This window comes from Hibiscus syriacus, unplaced genomic scaffold (assembly GCF_006381635.1).
Source record: "Hibiscus syriacus cultivar Baekdansim isolate YM2019G1 unplaced genomic scaffold, ASM638163v2 tig00112498_pilon, whole genome shotgun sequence".
Lineage (NCBI taxonomy): Eukaryota > Viridiplantae > Streptophyta > Magnoliopsida > Malvales > Malvaceae > Hibiscus > Hibiscus syriacus.
This window is the reverse complement of record NW_024063347.1, coordinates 1,685,487-1,704,958: the sequence shown is the minus strand read 5'-3', so window position 1 is coordinate 1,704,958 and position 19,472 is coordinate 1,685,487. Positions and strand designations below refer to the sequence as shown.

Below are 19,472 nucleotides of genomic sequence, written 5' to 3'. Positions count from 1 at the left end.
TTTTTAACTATTTATGTATATACACAAATTATAATATTTTAGATATATACACAAAATGTTACAAATGTAGTTAACAAATATTTTCAATAACGTTTTAAATATTTATTTAACATTATAGTATCATAGTTTTTGAGAAGAAGCACAATGATAATAAAGTGAGGGAAAGTTTTTGAGAGTTTGTAGATTGTGATGAGATATAATATGTTCCATTAAAAACTCAAGTCTCTACCTTTCTCCTCTTTGCTCAGGTGTGAGCCCTCCTTTCCCACAAATAGGACAACTTTTCAACCCAAATCCTTGACAATCAAAGCATCTGAAACAAATCCAATTTCATTTTTCTATTTAAACAATTAAAATATAATTATATATCTCCCATATAAATCTTATTCTAAAACATAATATAAGTAAACAACTTACTTCCATCTCTCAAAGATGTTGCCATTCTTTTTGTTTTTCCCTGTTCCCTGGAAACTCAAATCATGCATGATACAAATTAACTAAGCATCATTTACTCAGTCTGCAAAAAGAAAACGCTATGAATTAACTCAAAAATGCAGCAAGATTTAGCATGGTAGTGTATGGAAATGCACAACGTTTCTTGGAGGTCAAGAAAGTACAACACCACCTTACATCCAGTACACTCTATGGCCCCTTTGCCTCCACATTTCTGACATCTGTTCAATATCTGCATGCAAATGGAATACGATTTTACGTTCTGTAAATAAGCTTATAAAGAATGATGCAGGGAGAAGAAGAGAGTTTTATTACGGAGTTTAAGGGACCTGATTTTGCAGCAAAGACAGTGAAAACTCTGGGTCTAATTTGATGCTTATTTGCATTAGCTAGCATCCCAGGACTGTACTGAGGAACAGGTGGTAAAGCTGAGAAATTTGCCATTGTCAGACTGGAACAAAATGCACTATGGTGAACCCTAACCTCATCCTATATGCCTTGTGTACAAACAAATAAATGAACACCACAAGACTTTCTTTTTGATTGAGGCTGAGGGAGAACTGGATAAAGGATTTTTTCCATCTTTCTGGAATTCAAACAAATAAACTTAGATATATGTGTGGTTGAAGGACCATAATACTTGGGCTGATTTGAGCTATCAGTTAACCGCGCGAAACATAAGAAAGTAGAAGCCCAGCAAGTTCCTCCTTTTTCAGTTTGGGAATCAGTTAAAGTGAAGCAAAGCCCAATTAGTGAACCCAAAGTTCACTTTTCGCGGACACACAGAGGTTTGGTTCTCCTTTTCTTTCTTGCACTTGCAGCGCGGCCACTGAGGTCGAAAGAATCGATCCAAGGAAATGGAAGACATAGAGGACTTGTTGGTCGGCAGCGGCGGAGCTCCTCCTGGGTTTAGGTTACCTTTGAATGCCGTCGGGGTAAATCCCAGGAAGAAGAACACAGCCAAACCCAGCAAGATTTCAACTATGAATGACCCTCCCAAAATCCCTGGCACTCAGGTCCTTTCCTACTCCCTAATATTACTATATTTATCAATTTTGAAATTGTTCTTCATTCTTTTTTAAACAAATTGTTGCAGACTATTTATGTCAAGACTTTTGGGTTCTCCCATAACAGGCAAGTTTTTTTTTTTAATTCTTTATGGAACTTCATTCGGTTTTCAAAAAAGAACAAAGGTGTAATCCATCTAATTCATGTTCATACATCGTTTTGAGTGTAAAATCCAATTTGATTTTGCTATTTTTTTCCTGATAATTTGACCTCTTGTCAGAGTGACAGTGAATATATGGCGGGTCAGCTTTCAGCATTTGGCTATGCATTATCTGACAATCCTGAGGAAGGAGACCTTTGGCTAATAAATACGTAAGGCTTCCACCCTTGAATTAATTTAATTTGTTAAGCTTTCTCTTGATTGCCATCACCTTATCATCTTTAATGTTCTTTTAGTACCAGAGATATAGATATCATGGTTTTAATAATTAAGAAATCATCAAAACATTGGGTTCTCATGACCTCAATATATATTACTCTATGTATTGCTTTAATGTGGGAAAAATCAGTATCCCCATATACCAGTAATTTTATATAATGTCATATAATCCTGAATTTGTGAGGGTATCTGTTGATCTTAATTTGTTAAAAATTCTTCAGCTTGTATGGGTCATTCATGGTGGAGTGAAAGACTGATGAACATCATTATAGGCTTAACTTTTCTACACTGGTTCTTAATTATGGTAAATTATTGGGATATCAAGATTACAGAAAAAGATGTCTTGGAGAATTTTCTGGTTTAAATTGAGTGCCTTTCTAGTAGAGAATAAACCAATTTCATGTGATGTTACGTTGCTTAGAGAGTTGAATAGGAAATCTTGTTGTGTGTTTCACTTGTGATCGGTGCGATGATTATAAGATGCTTGAACTAGTTACTAGTCTGACATTGAGCAAATAGTAGGCATCACAGAATGAGAAAATTCTGCTTCCTCCAGCCACGAGCAATTAAACCCTTTTCGTTTCCTTGGATATTTGCTTAGAGGCATAAATATTTGTCTTCTCCTACTCCCCCCCTTTTTCTCTCTCTGGATCTGGGTGCTGATAAATAATGGTTTGATTAAGATATATTTATTGTTATCTTGTTCTTATGTTTTTTACCCTCATTTGCATCAGAATGTCTAAGGAATGAACAACACATTTTTCTTAAAAAGAATTTTTGGTAACTTCTAACAGCTTATATGTTTTAATAATTTTATCTCTTTTTGGTTTGTTTTGCAGATGCACAGTGAAAAACCCAAGTCAGTCAGCAATGAACACGTTAATAACAAAAGGTAAAAGTGCAAAAAAGCTACTGGTGGTTGCTGGGTGTGTTCCTCAAGGAAGTCGAGATTTGAAAGAGCTTGAGGGAGTCAGTATAGTTGGAGTCCAGCAAATTGACCGTGTTGTTGAAGTTGTAGAGGAGACCCTGAAAGGGCATGAGGTGCGGCTTTTGAACCGCAAGACTTTGCCAGCACTGGACCTTCCTAAGGTTTGAACTGTTAATTATTTCTACTTCAGTTACTTAAATGGAGTTACTTTATGAATTTATACTTCAGTTACTTAAATGGAGTTACTTTATGACTATTCTGTTATTGGACGTACTTCTTAATCACTGAATGGAGTCTAATACCTCCCAGCAAGATAGGTGAAATGAAAAATGTATATATTTTTATTATAAAAATGCAATTACAACATAAAGGTTATTGTGGGAGAGATTGCAATAGCGAAGAAAGGTGAATAGAATAGGTGATATTGGAGGAAGCAACCGAAATAAGATGCTTTTTTTTCTTTGTACCGTTGTGTTCTTTAAATTTGACACTGTTCACTTGGAAATGGTGTTTAATAGCTAATGGGTTAGTTAACGAAATGTGGTACCAAATTCAATGCTAAAATTTCCAGAGGTTTCCCTTAATTAAAAGTATAGATAATCTCAAATTAGCAGAAAAGTGATAACATTTTTACTATTAAAGATCAATTTAACTTTATTTTTTTTATTTGACATCAGGTCAGAAAGAACAAGTTTGTTGAGATTCTTCCAATTAATGTCGGTTGTTTAGGTGCTTGCACTTATTGCAAGACAAAGCATGCTCGTGGTCACTTAGGGAGCTACACTGTTGACAGTCTTGTAAGTTATGCTGCTCGGCTACTACATGTTTTGTTACTTTTTGCTTCTGTTTTTTATAACCTCTCTTAAATGCAGGTTGAGCGTGTCAAAACCGTTGTAGCTGATGGTGTCAAGGAAATATGGTTGAGTAGTGAAGATACTGGAGCATATGGTATTTTAGTTTTGTGTCTGCCCATGATGTCTAAGACACTTTGGATTTAAGAGTTCTGTTCCTGCAGCGTCTATAGTTGAAAATATTGTTGAAATAAACCATGAGTGAGACTGGTAGAGAGAGAATTAGAGAGCTTGAGACAGGTCGTTCTTCTTCCGATAAGGAATGGACTGTTTTCATAGATAATCTTAGTAAGAGAGTTACTAGAAGAGAGTTAAGAGAGATCTTTGATATTTACGGTCGTGTTATAAGGATTTTTATTCCAAGTTTTATGGTGAAACCAAATTATAAGTCGTCGACTTTTGCCTTTGTGCAATATGCGAAGGAGGAAGGTTGTAGAAGAGCGATTCAGAATGTCAATGGCACATTGATAGATGGGAGAAGAGTCTCAGTGGGGGTTGCAAAGTATAGGAAGGAAAGGAGAAGAGCAACTGATGACAAAAGTTTACAGGGGGAAGTAAAAAAGCAAGTGAGAGGGGAGGAAGGTAGGCAGCAAGTGGTTGTGGAGAAGCAGAACAGCCCTAGGGATGGCAGAACGTACAAAGAGGTGGTGAACGCACAGGATAGAGAGGAGTATGATAGGGCGGGAAGTTATGAAAGACCGAGTAAGGATGCAGTTGTCTCTGTGGATGGGAGGAGGGAAGTTCCAGTGAGTAAAAGGACCAGAGAGGGTCTCTCAGGTATGGTTAATGGGATGAGGAATTTGTGGGAAATGCATACTCCCCCGGATGATTATAATTGGGTAAAAAGATCTTTAACTGGGATTATCAAACCTCATTTAGATTTGGAGATAGTGGTAAAGGGGCTGGCTAGTGAGGGGATTAAGGTTAAGGGAGCTAAATGGGGATTTACATGGAACTCATGTATCCTAATGTTTGGTTCGATGGAAGATTTTGAGGAGGCTTGGTCAAGTAGACGGGAGGAACTGTTCTTCTGGTTCGACTGGCTTGATCCGGTTATGAATGTTGATGGTGTTCCGATGGCATTTTGTTCAATAGACTTAGTTGGAATCCCTTTACTTTGCTGGAATATTCCCTTTCTGGAAAACCTTGTATTAAGATGGGGGAAGCTGGTATGCTTTCATGAGTCGACGGTCAGAAAAGAGGACATGGCGGTAGCACGAGTTTTATTGAGGGTGGCCAGTCCATTCGATATTCAGGAATCTGTTACATTGGGTTCGTATGGGAGATCTTTTAAGGTCAAAATTAGTGTGGGATCGGTTAGTTTACAACAGGAGAGTTTTTTTGCAAAAAATTATATGGTGGCGGGAGAAGGTAGGTTCAGAGATGAAGCTTCATCAGAGGAGGAAGAGGATCGGTACTCAGGCGGGGTGGGCGGTCTAGAATTGCTAGCTGAAGAGTCTAGGGACAAAGTAGACAGGAGGCTGGTAGGAGAAGTTGGTACATCAGAGGCAGGGGGCAAAGGGTTGGTTAGGGTGGATGGTGCAGATTTGGCAGGCGGCAAAGGGGGGCAGCATTTAATGTTGCAGGAAAATGAAGGTCAACATAGTGGTGTGAAGGTGTCAGACTTTCCTGGAAAAAATTTGAATTTGGAAGGGGATTTTCGAGGTCTTGGGTTCAGGAAAGTCTTCCTTAATGAAAGTGATAAAGCCCAGTCAAAGGAATCCAGTGAGCCCAATTCTATTTCTGGGCCAGCTTCGATTTTAAATAAATTGGGCTATGGTAAACTTAAAGAGTCTTGGGTGGAGGCAGTAGGAGAGCAACATCAAAATGTTTTGTTTGAACCCAATGAACAGAATTTGGTTACTGTTTCATCAGATCTTAACTCTTTTTCGACATGTGATGGGGACAAGGCTAGATTTCAGTCCCAGCCGTGTGGTATTCTAAAAGAGTCTAATAAAGATATGTCAGAGGCGGTAGAAGTGATGGACAAGGAAGTAAGCAGTGTAGAGGAAGCAATGGTGGAAAGGGAAGCAAGGACAGTCACCACGGGTAGCATTCAGGGGTCAGGGCATAACAAAGGGTCTTTTGCAAAAGGTTTAAGAAGTTGGAGTCCATTAGAACAGTTGTCTAGGAGTATTCACATTAGGAATGCATCGATTGGAAGGCGGAGTGGTGGAGCTATATCTAGAGTTTATAGAAGATCTAGAAACAGAAAGGTGTGGTTTAACCCAAGTCGAGAGGAGGGGGCAGTGCAACCCTTGGTGTTGATGGATCTTAACAGGAATATCAGTAAGCCTATCCTAAGTAACTATTCTTTCCCCAATATTTTTGAGGGAAGTCCCACAGAGGTTGAGGTGGAAGGCGAATCCAGTTTCATCTCAGCAGGAGACAACTTTCAGCTGGATAAGAGTGTAGAAGTGGTTGGTTCTGGGAGCCAGTGTAATCCAGTGGGTAGGAAGGAGAAGGGAAGAAGGAGAAGGATCTTGACTAGGGAAGCTCTGGATGTGGCTAGCATTCGTACAGTGTCTTCATCTAATTTCTCGATTTTCTTGGAGGAGGCTCTGGCCACCTGAGAAGTTAGTAAAATTCTAGGGATCTCATTTAAAGAGGGGAAGAAGATATTCTTGGAAAAAATTATTAATCTTGAGGAGGGATTGGTTAAAGATAGGGAAGGGACGGGCCCGGGGGAATAGGTTTCTGGTTTATTTCTTTACTTCGAGGAGTTTCTGTTTTTCGTGTATATATGATGAAGATTAAGATAATTTCATGGAACGTCAGGGGCTTGGGTAAAAAGGAGAAATCTAGAGCTGTAGCAAATATGGTTAAGAAGCATAAGCCGTGTATTCTTCTCATCCAAGAAACTAAGTTAGAATGTTGTTCTCAGGCATTGTGGAGGAGGTTAGGTGGAAGGTTTCTTAATGGAGGAACTTTCGTTCCAGCAGTGGGTTCGGCAGGTGGACTGTTGGTCTTGTGGAATGATATGGTTTTCGAAGTTTCAAATAGCCATTTAACGGGCAGATTCATAGCAGTTTTTGGAAGATTTAAGAATTCAAATGAAGAGTGTGTGATTATTAATGTTTATGGTCCTTCAATTGATTCAGAAAAGGAGGAATTTTTCAGGGAGTTGTTGGATTTTGTCGCTGCTCAAACCGTGGCAGTCTGCATTGGGGGTGACTTAAATGTGTATCTGGATCCGGCTGAGAAGTTGGGAAAGTCTCAGAATTGGCTATCTATTGATATTCTTAGAAATTTTCTGGTGCAAACTAACTTAATAGATCTCCCTATGGTAGGGGGAAGGTTTACTTGGTGTAACAAAAGAGAGACTTCTACTTGGGTCAGACTTGATCGGTTTCTTATATCTGGGAATTTTCTGTTATGTTTTCCGAATGTAGTGCAGAGCCTATTACCTAGGTCTTTATCTGATCATAATCCTGTCTTATTGGAGGAAAAAACAGTAGATTGGGGTCCTAAACCGTTCAGATTTTTTAATTATCTTCTAGAGGAGAAAGGTTTTGAGGAGTTGGTTCAATCGTCTTTGGAAAATTGGAGGGGGAGTAAGAGCAGAAGGGGATTCTTCAGTTTTTTACAAGGTACAAAAAAATCAATAAAAAAGTGGTCTGGCAGCAAGTTTCAGGGGATTGCAGAGTCTATTTCAGAGTTGGAATTGAAGATCCAGGATTTAGAATTTAAGGCACAAGACGTTGTTCTCTCACAGCAGGAATGGGATCAGTTGTCTCAGTTCAGAACGAATCTATGGAGGTTGTATAGGGTGGAAGAAAGTATTTGGTTTCAGAAGTCTAGGACAAAATGGATAAAAGATGGGGATAGAAATACAAGATTCTTTCATCTGTCTGCGTTAAACAGGAGCAAGAGGAACGAAATAACAAGTCTGATGATTAATGGTTCTGTTGTTTCAGACCCGGATTTGATAAAGGCACATATTACGAACTACTTTAAGAAGGCTTATAGCTACAAGTCTATAATGGAAGTGGAAGCTTTATCTCTGGATTTCGCCAAGCTGACAGAAAGTCAATCTACAAAACTTGAGGAGCAGTTCAATGAACAGGAAATCTGGCAAGCAATAGCCTATTCGGACAGCTCTAAAGCTCCAGGTCCGGATGGCTTCACAATGGGCTTCTTCAAGAAATGCTGGCCGACTCTAAAGGAGCATGTTTTGAGGTTTTTTCAAGATTTTTATTTGGGCAGGGATTGGGAACATGGGGTTAATCATGCGTTCATTACGCTCATACCAAAGAAACTAAATTCGGATAATGTGGGGGACTTTAGGCCAATTAGTCTTGTGGGTAGTCTTTACAAGATTCTCTCTAAAGTGCTATCTAAGAGACTTAGCTGCTGTGTTGGTGACGTTATTAGTCAGTCTCAGTTCGCCTTTATACCGGGGAGACAGCTGCTGGATTGTGCCTTCATTGCGAATGAAGGAATTGATTATTGGAGAAAACAAGGGTTGAGAGGAGTAGTGCTAAAAGTTGATTTCCGTAGAGCCTATGATTCTGTGGAATGGCCTATTTTATTTAGAGCAATGACTGAGATGGGTTTTGGTAACAGATGGTCTGCTTGGATTTCACAGTGTCTTTCAACAGCTTCGATTTCAATTCTTGTGAATGGGTCTCCTTCGGATGAGTTCCCAATGGAAAAAGGTTTACGACAAGGTTGTAGTCTCTCTCCATTATTGTTTAACATTGTGGGTGAGTTGCTTCATTTGATGCTTTCTAAAGCAGTGGACAAGGGACTATTCCAGGGGTTTACAATTGGCAAAAATGATAATACTACTAAGCTGTCTCATCTTCAGTTCGCTGACGACCTAATCATTTTTTGCCAAGCTTCGATTTCTCAGCTCAAGAACGTTAAACGAGTGTTGAGGATTTTTAGTATAATGGCAGGTCTGCATTTAAATTTGGTAAAGAGTAAGCTGTTTGGGATTAACATGGAGGACGATGAATTAAAAGATTGGGCTTCACAAGTGGGTTGCTTAGTAGGTTCCTTTCCAACAGAATATTTGGGCCTTCCTTTGGGTGCCAAGAAGAATTCAAAGGCTCTTTGGGATCCTGTTTTTAAGAACTTTAGTGCCAAACTTGCTGGGTGGAAAGCTTCATGTTTATCATTGGCCGGTAGGACTGTTTTACTGAAATCGGTGTTATCTTCCTTACCAATTTTCTTCCTTTCTTTGTTTAGAATGCCATGTATTATTGGTAAGAAGTTAAACTCGTTAATGGCCAATTTCCTATGGGGTGATAAGGAGGGAAAGAGGAGAATCCACTGGGTGAATTGGAGCTTGGTTTGCAGATCAATAAAATGTGGTGGATTAGGTGTTTTTTATTTGAACCTCACTAATCGGGCTCTTCTAGGTAAGTGGGTGTGGAAATTTGCCAATGACAAAAATTCCATTTGGAAAGGTGTGCTGTGTAGCAGACATAAGGTTAGTAGGAATTCGTTGTCGATTAGGGAGGTCTCTCATCCTCATTCATCTTGGATTTTGAGAGGAATAGCTAATAATTATCTGAAGGATGATTCGGTGGGAGATTGTCTAAGGTCAAATTCGAAATTGAAAGTAGGAAATGGCAAGTCTATTTCTTTTTGGAATGACATTTGGGCGGATGACTGTCCTCTGAAATTCCTTTTTCCAAGAATTTTTGTGCTTTCCCCTATTAAAGAGGGGAAAGTTGAGGAGTTTGGCAGCTTCGAATCGAGTGGTTGGGTGTGGACTGTTCAGACCAGGAGAAATTTGTGTGATTGGGAATTGGTCCAATGGTTGGAGTTGATGTCTAAGTTGAAGGATATTCAACTTTCAGAACTTGTGGATGATTTTTTATCGTGGACTGCTAGTGGAGATGGATTGTTCTCAGTTAAATCTTGTAGGAATACTCTCGGTATTACGTCTGGGGGTACTGCAGTGTGGTCGAAAGGGGTTTGGCAAGGCTTTGCACCACCTCGGGTGGAAGCTTTTCTTTGGCAACTTGCTCATCAGAAATTAGCTGTCAAAGTCGAGTTGGTCAAGAGAGGTATACCCCTAGGGGATGATATTCTGTGTCCCTATTGTAAGAATCAGGAGGAATCTGTGCAGCATCTATTCATCTCTTGTACGGTGGTTTGGGAATTATGGAATAAGGTAGCTAATTTCTGGGATATTGCCATGGTTCTACCTCAGGATCCTCCTTCTCTTCTTTGTTCCTGGAACGAGTTGAGGGCGAAATCTACGATTTGGAAGTTTATTCCGGGAGCCATCTTTTGGTCTGTTTGGAAATTTAGGAACGCAAGGGTTTTCGAAGGAACTCCTATTGACAAAGTGTCACTATTCTTCATTGTTAGATTCAGGATTGTTAAATGGTTCCTAGCCAAATTTCCGGGTATAACTATACATGAGGATGTGCTGATTGGTAATCCATCTCTAGCAGATGGTGTTTCTTCTAGTAATGTTATTGATAGTGTTGTTTTGCGCTGGTTACCCCCACCAGTTGACTTCCTAAAGATGAATGTAGATGGAGCCGTTAGGCAGATTGATTCGGGTGGAGGTATTGGAGGTTTATTAAGAGGCTTGGATATTTTTCTGTCTTCTAGGTGGGCTTCGGTAGCTAGGTTGATCGTCGAAAGTGATTGCTCGTCTGCAGTGGAATGGATTCATTCTCCGGTTCTGGCACCTATTTTTTTCATGCCTATTGTTTTCCAGATTTCAAGGCTTATTAGTGATAAGGTTCATTCAGTTAGGTTGATTCCTAGGGTGTGTAATGGAGAGGCAGATATCTTAGCTAAGAAAGGGATTGGGTGATTGTAAGGGTCTTTTTATGATTTTCGTAATTTTGGGTGTAGGTTTTATGACGGGAGGAGTGTTTCAGTCTTATGTCTAGCAATTTAGTGTTATTTTTTACTATTATGTAACTTTCATTATTTATAAAAGTTCCAAGGCACTCTTTCCCTCCTTCCTATGATTAATGACCTTTCTATAAGGTTCTTAGTTAAGAAGGGGGGTTTTAACGAGGCCTTTCTTTCCTATCAAAAAAAAAATATTGTTGAAATTTCCAAATACGTGCATATATTTATAAAGATCAACTGTTGCATATATATATATATATATATATATATATATGAATACATATATTGAAATTGTTCTTATATGTCTTGCGTCTTGTAGGTCGTGACATTGGGGTTAACCTACCAATTTTGTTGAATGCCATTGTTGCGGAACTTCCTCCTGATGGGAGCACTATGCTACGAATTGGGATGACTAATCCTCCTTTTATCTTGAAGCATCTGAAAGAGATAGCAGCTGTTTTGCGTCATCCTTGTGTATATTCCTTTCTTCATGTTCCAGTTCAATCTGGCAGTGATGCTGTCTTGACTGTAAGTTCAAAATTTGGTCATATAACATGTCTTTATCTTGGTTATGGCTTTAAGTTGTTATTTGGTAACTAAAACAAATAAATAAAAAATTGTACTTAATGTAGGTAAATGTCCTTAAATATATGCTAAATTATAATTGTCTAACTAATTATTATTTTTTATTGTAGGCCATGAATCGGGAATATACTGTGAGCGAGTTTAGGGCTGTGGTAGATACCTTGACTGAACTCGTGCCAGGCATGCAGATTGCAACTGATATAATATGCGGATTTCCTGGTTAGTATGCAGATTAAGTTGTCTCCTTTTCTCCATCATCCTTGATGCGCATAGATATATATCTTTTAGTCTGCGCCATAAGACATTTATATTTTTAAAAAATGTTCTCCATTTTCCATATCTGGCTTTAAATAAGGTAAAAAATTAAATACAGAAAACAAGATTAATCTAACCAGTAATGCTTCCAGTTCTCAATACAATTTGGTTCAACCTGCAGGAATTGGTTTACTTTGAAGGAAAATTTAATAATAAAAATATGATTTTAATGTTAAATAAATATTAACTGTAGTAAATAATTAATAATTTTTTTATTTGGCTTAATAATATGATTTTTTATATAAAATTAAGAGTTTACAGGTTCAAATATCATCAATTACCCATAATAATAATAATAATAATAATAATAATCAAACCAGTTTGCTGTTTTGACTGGACAGTCTGCGGGTTCCTGGTTTAACTGGTCACAAACCTTGGAGTGCTGATCCTGGTAACTCAGGAAAATGAAGTTTTATTGTTAAAATAGTACAAAATAATATTATATTAGTAGTTAAATTTAAATATATATTTAAATTAAAATTAAACTAAATGAAATTGTCCATTTAATAAAATAATCACTTGAGCTCGGGCTTGCAATTTAAGATCTTACCTGAAAGAGGATGAAGCTTGCGGCATGGGTGAGCAACTAGCCAATGGACTGATCTACTCCATTACAACGGGATTAGGTTAGGGAAGTTTCAAAATCTGGGCCCAAATTGGCTACCATGTCTCCCAAGTCAGTCTTATGGGAGAAAATTCTATTCCATCACAAATATGGAGTATCTTATTTGACATTTACTCTTAGTTTTTGATTCAATTATAATCATTTTTTGTCATTTCAGGTGAAACTGATGAAGATTTTGCTCAAACAGTAAAACTTATTAAGGAATACAAGTTCCCACAAGTTCATATATCGCAGTTCTATCCTAGACCTGGTATGTTTTTGTTATTACTGCAATTCCTTTGATATGATTCTCTACTCTCTCTCTCATTGAATTTATTTTGTTAAAAACTTAATCTTTCTTTTGTTTACCTATTATCAATCAGAGCCACATGCAAGGCATGTTTTGCTATTTTTCGTTGGAGCTCATGAATTCCTGGATATTCATACATATCTACTTAAGCATCCATTTAAGGACTTGTACTCTTGTAGCAATCATTAGGCCATGTTGCAATGTCTTTGTCATCTTCTTTTGTTTACTAGAACACATCGACAAACAAATCCTTGATGACTAATTTAAAATTGGAAAAAAAAAATATTTCAAAGGCTATATGCCCTCTAGCAGCTACAAGGATAGAAGGTGAGAAATACAAGATTACTAGGGCTTGTTTAGTTTCGAAAATGTTTTTCAATCTCCATGTCAGCTGTTTGAATTTCTTGATTTTTGTTTAGTGGGGTCATCCCCCTTACGTTTTAGGTTTCTGTTGGTCTTATATTATGGTTGGGGTCATCCCACAGTATTTTCTTTTGTGAGATATTGATGATAAATCATCCAAATGCTAGGAATAAAAATTATGTAGTACAAACTGATTTAAGGTTAATAAATTGACCTATTGGTTGCAAAAATATTTGTAAGAGAACTATAATATCTGTAGTACAGAGCTAAAAAATTATTAGCCCCCTATTTAGCTGTGCTGATAAAATTTTGCAGTATTTAGCTGTATTTGACTGATACATATTCTTTAGAAATGGTATATTTGTTGCTTTGGTCTTTATGTATGAACCCAAAAAGGTGAGATAAAAAGACATCACTTAACTTCATTGAAAATTTCATCTGTTGAACTATGCTTGTTATTTTGCTTGGCTGAAATACTGTTCATTTGTTTGTTCCTAGCTATAGTAAGCTGAGAAGTTCTTATGTATGATCTTTCTAAAACTAGGAACTCCTGCTGCAAGGATGAAAAAGGTCCCAAGCACTATAGTGAAGAATTGGAGCCGTGAATTAACTTCTGTTTTTGAAGCATTTACGCCGTACAATGGAATGGAAGACAGAGTTGAAAGAATTTGGATTACTGAAATTGCAACTGATGGAATTCATTTGGTAAGACGATCTGCTACTGGTAAAATTAACTTTTGCACAATTTCTGTATGCTTCCTTTTTTTCCTATGAAGTGGCCTTAGTTAGGCAACTAGATTTCAGCTTAAACTAGATTTATTCTCTGATGTTTGTGGACTAAAACCCTGCTGTTGGGCTACTTTTGCGATGGCTTATTAATGTGTTTGTAGTCCTGGTATCTTGCTCTCTGATGAACTTGATTTCTTCCTTGTTTTTTGTTAGAAAATAACTGCCCCTTGAAAGCCAGTTCATTGTTTAGTTGATTTACTCTGCATTCAATTTTTTTTCTGTTTTTCTTCTAGGTTTGAAATGCAACGTGGGAATTTCTCCTTTACTTCTCTTTTGAAAGTCTGCAAGTGTTGTCAATCATCTCTATTTGACTCTCTTCCACAACAATTTGAAGCTAGTTCAAGTTCTTTGTTCAAAACCATTTCATGGTCTACTGATATAATGCATATTTCAAATTGGTACTTGACATTGCATGTGCCAGGAATTAATCTAAATGCAATTTTCAGTGCCACCTAATATCTACCTTGTGTTTGCTTTATGTTCTATTATTAGAAACCACTTTATGCTTCAACCTTTTATTGGATATTCTAGTTACAACTTGTCACTTTATCAAAAGGCTTTATCTAGTGTGTGCTAACGAGTAACTCGTATTCTCTTGATTGTCCCAAGGTTGGCCATACGAAGGGATATGTGCAGGTTCTCATAATTGCTCCTGAAAGTATTTTGGGTTCTTCAGCTATGGTGAAGATAACATCCGTGGGAAGATGGTCAGTGTTTGGGGAAGTGATCGAGACTCTCACTCAAGTAAATGTGAAAATGGCTCCAGAGAATGTTGCTACTCAAGAGAAACTGCCTCCTTGCTCCGATAAGTATGAGAGTTGCGCATGCTCTAAGGAGTCAGAACCATGCTCTTGTGGACTAGACATTTGTGGAGGACAGATTAGATCGGAAGAATATGCAGTTTCCAAGAATGATAGTTTGATGGAAAATCGAGGCAGCAAAAATCCAATTCACTGGTTACTAAGGAAGCGAAAGAACCATGAGCATAAAAAGGTGGAGAATCACATTGCCATGGGGCTAAAGAACAAGCAGGAATGGGCCCTGGGGGGCTGGGGCATAATTGATAGAGCTCTTCTTGTTGGAATCTTTGTCAGCTTGTTAATGATTGTTGCAGCAATAATGCATCTAGAATTTAGGACTTTACCATCAAAATGAATTTTGTCCTTTTACTGTTATTCTCTTTTTGGTTTGGAAGATTTCCAATGTCAGAATTACCTTTTCTTTGTTGTACTTTTTAACACAGGTGCCAATGAGATTGAGAGATTTGCAGAATATTGTTCAACTTATTTTTATTATATAAACATTTTTATCCTATAAATATAAATAAAGTAGTTGTAAAACTTGCCGGCACTGACCTACAATTCCATTTACCTTTTTTACTCATTTTCGGCTCCCTTGTGGACATATTTAGATTACATTTCATGAAGCAGCAGGTGAAAAGAATTGTGGGTTCCATAGATGAATATGAAGAAAGCTTAGAAAGCGCAAATCTGAAGCTAGAAAAGTGAGATTCAGTAATGGGGTAATGGATTGCTTTTCTCTCCCTCATCTTCTGGTATGATAATCTGTTGAAAGTTATCTACCAAATCCCCTTTATTCACTTGCTGATTAAACGAATAATAATATGATGGAAATTCCCTTAATTTCTCATATTAGCATGTCTGACTTGGATGGTAATCTTTTGAAGAAGTTGACAGGCACCGATGGCAGCTTGCTCCTGAAGCGAGGATGGCGCAGCCAGTAGAGACCAAACAAAACGGCCACCACTTGGAATGGAGTAACATAAATGAACACTGCCCAGATCAAGGACAAGATGATGAAGATTGCTGTTGCTCTTGGGTCACGCCAGCTTAGTATTGCCTGAGCCCTTTCCCCTTGGCTTGCGAGATCTCCAACCACCGTTTGTACCCTACCGGCAACGCTTCGCAGCCGATCGTACCTCATTCGTACAATATCTGATGGTCTAGATGTCGGAAATGTGTCGAATTCTTCATCTAGCTCATCAGGGTGTGCATTATCTGCTTGCGAAAGCCGTGCATCCATATGCGGGGGATGTCTCGGTCTGAACCGGTAGTTCCATATCCCGATCACAAACAGGTAGAGGAAAATTGTGGGTAATATAAGTTCTGGGTAGCAAACAAGTATCAAGAATAAAACATGCACTAGACATGTTGTGATTGGGTTTCTCCAGTAGCAGATGCCGTTGAACCACTTGCAAACAGCAGTAACCCCTGAAAGAACTGACATTATGCGGTGGAAATTGGCTTTGCTTCTCCTGAGACTCCACATGTGGTAATCAACATCCAACATGTACTCGACCACCTCACGCCTCAGTGGCGGCTCTGCCCTTTGCAATCTTGCCGCCACAATCTGCATTGCTTGGTGGCGCAGCCAGTCTACGTTCATAACTGGTATAGGATTGACATAGTGCATCTTGGGAAGCAATGGCCTTCCATATTGAGCCACCATGTTAACCCAAGCAGTGCAAGTGAACCTTAATGCCAACTGAAGCTCCCCGTGCTTCTTCAATCCAGAAGGTGTAAGAACCAATAAAGGATAATAATGTGTATAAACACGATCAATTTCGAGAGTCGATAGCCGAATTCTCATTTTCCCAATTTTTTGATCCCTTGCATCATCTTTGCTTCCGTTGGTGTGGGCATTGTCGAACACTCCAATTGTGATCACTGTACAGGGATCATGGACCTCCCAAGTATACTGTTCGTTCCATCTCGGAGTCAACGTATCAAGAAGAGTTCTAGTCCTCACCCATTTGTTCCCGTACTTTGCCACACAGTATGCATCAGTCATCTTACCTTCCTTCATCTTCATAGGCAGCAAATTCCTTGCACTCAAAATCCCGAGTTCCAGAATCCCAATGCTCGACTTCCTTAGGTATTTCGATGATGGCTGAAGATCACTGCTAAAATGTGCAGATTCATCAAGAACATGGTACCCTGCCTCGAGAAAAAACCGCAACAATATCTTGCTTGAGAATTTTTCTTTCTTCTTCTCACCCTCCTCTTCTGCCTTTGAATGCTTTAGCAGATTAAGCCACCGAGGATCTGGCGGCTTACCGGTTTCTAATCTCTGAGGCACCTGTCGAAGTGGAATCATTGCCTTCCCTAAAATCTCATCTTTACCAGGTCCAATCCTATCCTCAACTGATACGGTTATGTAGTCTTCGAAAGGCTCAGAGGCAACAAACATAAGCTGATCATCCCAAACTGGATGAATGGTTCGCTGTTGTACCTTCGTAGGTCTAATCTGATTCCCGACAATTACTTTAACATATGGATCTGGAAGCCGGCCCTTGTCGTGCGGGACGAGGTCTTGAGCTTCCATGACATGAACTCGAAGGTAATACAGCTTGGGGGAGAAGTAAACCTTTGACCGCGTATTAGCCAAGTTCGAGTGGCTAATGTTGTGAGCATCCGAATGCCATGCCTCGGGAAAGGACTCATCAGCTTGTGTTCCCATCCAAACTGCCAACATAATTTCCCCTTTAATTTTGTCACGTCTCTTATCTGCCAATCTGTACCATTGGGGTGCCAGTGGACTATCTGGCGGAACCCGAAGTGGGATTTCCATAACATCAAACACAACTTTCCCAACAAAATCATCCTTCCCAAAATCCTTATCTTTCACAACAACTTCAAGCAAGTTTGATTGCACCCTTTCCTTTGAGAAAGCGAAGATTTGGTGCCATACAGGGTTCTGATTCTTCTCCAAGTGTTTTGTTTGCCCTTTGTAGTTCCCAAGCTTCACTTCCACATAAGGATCAAGGCTCCCTGAAATATCCATAACAGGAAGATCCTTTGCCTTAACCACATTTACATACAGGTAATGCATCTGCTCTACCAAATCATAAGTAGTCGATGTCTTGTCACCGCCCCGGTACCGCAAACGCGCCGCCACGGGCGGGCTAGTTTCCACCAACATGTACTCCGGATTCTGCCTTGGCATCTGCATATGCATTACACCAGCAGCCGGCGCTGCTGCTTTAGCAAAATCTGCTCTAATCTCCACCACCGGTGGCTTTTCCTTCATTGGAGGCGGACCTCCAGCTCCAGTCCCTATAGAGTGAAAAGTCCTCACTTCTTTTTCTTTCTTCTTTTTCTTCTCCTCCTTTTTTTCTACCTCGACCTCTTCATGAAAACTGTTAGTGTTGATCTCCTCAAACGGAGTTTTCTGGAATTCGGGTTCTTCAAAACGCCCGGTTTCAACATTTTCAGCAACAACACTAGAAGGAACTGCACGTTGTTGTACTACTGGCTCTTGAGGAACTCCACCATGCACGGCATAAAGTTTCAATGCAACCTCACCTTTGATGTTGGAAAAAAGGCCACGTTTATCAAGCGGATAGTGTTGCACACTGGAACCGGACTCCGAAGACGGAACCGAACCGCCGGAAATCTTGACACGGCCGAGAAAGTTGAGGTGGTGACCACGGTTGCCTTGTCTGTCATTGTAAACAGTCACATCAATGGTCTTGAAATCAAGATCAGCGGGATTCTTTATATCGAAAACAAGCTTTTCATTCCAAGAAGGGTCAAGATCTTTGTGCTTGGTCTGAGTCCTCTGACGTTGTCCGTCGAAACCAACTTCCACAAAGGGGCTTGAAGAACCCTGCTCGTCTTTGGGCATCAAATCAAAGGCCCCAGCCACTTCAACAACAAGCTTACTCATGGTTTAAATTTGGGTTGCAATAATTATGGAAACGAAGGGAAAGAGAAGAGTAGAAGCAAAGAAGGAGATGATGAGATGTTCATATTGTATAAAGACATAAACATGTGTAGAAGGGAGAGAAAAAGGGGGGAATGGGGCGTTTGGTGGAGCGTGAGGTGGGTCACATAACAGGGAGATTTCTGGTGCCCTCACTTGTTTCTTAATCTTTTGCTTATGGCAGTATATGCAGTTTTTTCATCTACACCTACATCATATTCAGATAAAGTTTAGGTGGTAGAGAAGAAACCTTTTTCTTCTTCTGTTTTTTCTTTTTTATATAATTAACTTGTGGGTGTGTCGGTATTACAGAACCGTGGCTGTCGTGGATGAAAATTGAATACCAATAAAAGATTTGTTGTTCATAAAAGCAACGGGGTAGTTTACTTTTCATACAGCCAGGTCCTTGCTTTCAAAAGTCACCAATCTCATAATTCTGCTTTTGCCTCTTAAATCACTCCCTCTCTTATATTTTTTTGTCATAACAAATAGAATTAATCATTATAGAGTATCATTTAAACAAATATCAAGTAGAGTCATTATTCACTAAATGACGGTAAAATCCATCTATAGAGAACACATAAACGTAACTTTTAAAATTGATAAATTTTATATATTATTAATGAAACATATTTATATAATAACTTAAAACGTTGCAGTATATCCTTTGTATTATAATATATCATATGATATGCAATAATTTTAATATGATAGCAGGTAATTTTTAAATATGGTTCTATTAAAAAAATAAACATAAATATTGTTAAAACGGATTAATCACCAAACCAATCGAGTTAAGTCGATCTAATCAAATTAATTGAATCGATTATCGAAATACATAAAAGGGACGTACCCAACTAATCGAATGCTTACGCACGAGTTAACTCACTTCCGATTGTCTTTTGCATTGGAAGATTCCAATCCACACCTAAAGTATGCTTCCCTTTTCAAAATTAAAATATGTGATTTGAATATATCATTGAAAAATTATATACAAGGATAATTAATTAATGTTTTGTTTGATAAATTTTGTTTTTTCAGATAAGATATTTTTAAAATTATTTTTATTAAAAAAGAAAGCAGTTTTAGAAAAAGATAGGTATATTATGTGTCTATCCTAACCATCAACTTAAAAAGTGACGTGGTGTTCATTTTATTAAGAGTAATTGCAAATCTACACCCGTCCACACAATTGATGTATAATTTTAGCATGCACCAATTAAAGATACAATCAATCAGTCATTTATGTGGTAATAAAGGATTTATATTTTCAA

At 38.5% G+C, this 19,472-nt stretch overlaps 3 protein-coding genes across 8 annotated transcripts; 1 reads left to right on the top strand and 2 right to left on the bottom strand.

Moving 5' to 3' along the window:
• Positions 1-183: 183 nt before the first annotated feature.
• Positions 184-1,021, bottom strand: LOC120180539 (protein PHOTOSYSTEM I ASSEMBLY 2, chloroplastic-like). Of its 2 annotated transcripts, none has more exons than XM_039185851.1 (4): positions 783-1,021; positions 631-685; positions 418-464; positions 184-313 (listed from the first exon to the last, which is right to left on the bottom strand). In XM_039185851.1, the coding sequence occupies exons 1-4, from the start codon at positions 895-897 to the stop codon at positions 285-287; spliced, it is 246 nt and encodes an 81-aa protein (XP_039041782.1). In that variant the 5' UTR covers positions 898-1,021; the 3' UTR covers positions 184-284. The 2 variants fall into 2 exon arrangements, with proteins under 2 accessions (XP_039041782.1, XP_039041781.1); XM_039185850.1 differs by having other exon boundaries at positions 626-685; positions 769-986.
• Positions 1,022-1,203: 182 nt separating this feature from the next.
• Positions 1,204-14,963, top strand: LOC120180713 (threonylcarbamoyladenosine tRNA methylthiotransferase-like). 5 transcript variants are annotated; one of them, XM_039186005.1, is made up of 11 exons: positions 1,204-1,469; positions 1,550-1,591; positions 1,742-1,833; positions 2,740-2,989; positions 3,506-3,625; positions 3,701-3,776; positions 10,827-11,035; positions 11,203-11,311; positions 12,190-12,282; positions 13,229-13,389; positions 14,083-14,752. In XM_039186005.1, the coding sequence occupies exons 1-11, from the start codon at positions 1,311-1,313 to the stop codon at positions 14,626-14,628; spliced, it is 1,857 nt and encodes a 618-aa protein (XP_039041936.1). In that variant the 5' UTR covers positions 1,204-1,310; the 3' UTR covers positions 14,629-14,752. The 5 variants fall into 5 exon arrangements, with proteins under 5 accessions (XP_039041936.1, XP_039041933.1, XP_039041931.1 ...); XM_039186002.1 differs by lacking the exon at positions 1,742-1,833 and having other exon boundaries at positions 1,206-1,469; positions 1,565-1,585; positions 2,737-2,989; XM_039186000.1 differs by lacking the exon at positions 1,742-1,833 and having other exon boundaries at positions 1,206-1,469; positions 1,550-1,585; positions 2,737-2,989.
• LOC120180712 (FT-interacting protein 7-like) lies at positions 14,908-18,335 on the bottom strand. Its single transcript, XM_039185999.1, has one exon. The coding sequence runs from the start codon at positions 18,160-18,162 to the stop codon at positions 15,121-15,123; it is 3,042 nt and encodes a 1,013-aa protein (XP_039041930.1). The 5' UTR covers positions 18,163-18,335; the 3' UTR covers positions 14,908-15,120.
• Between the last annotated feature and the right edge of the window lie 1,137 nt (positions 18,336-19,472).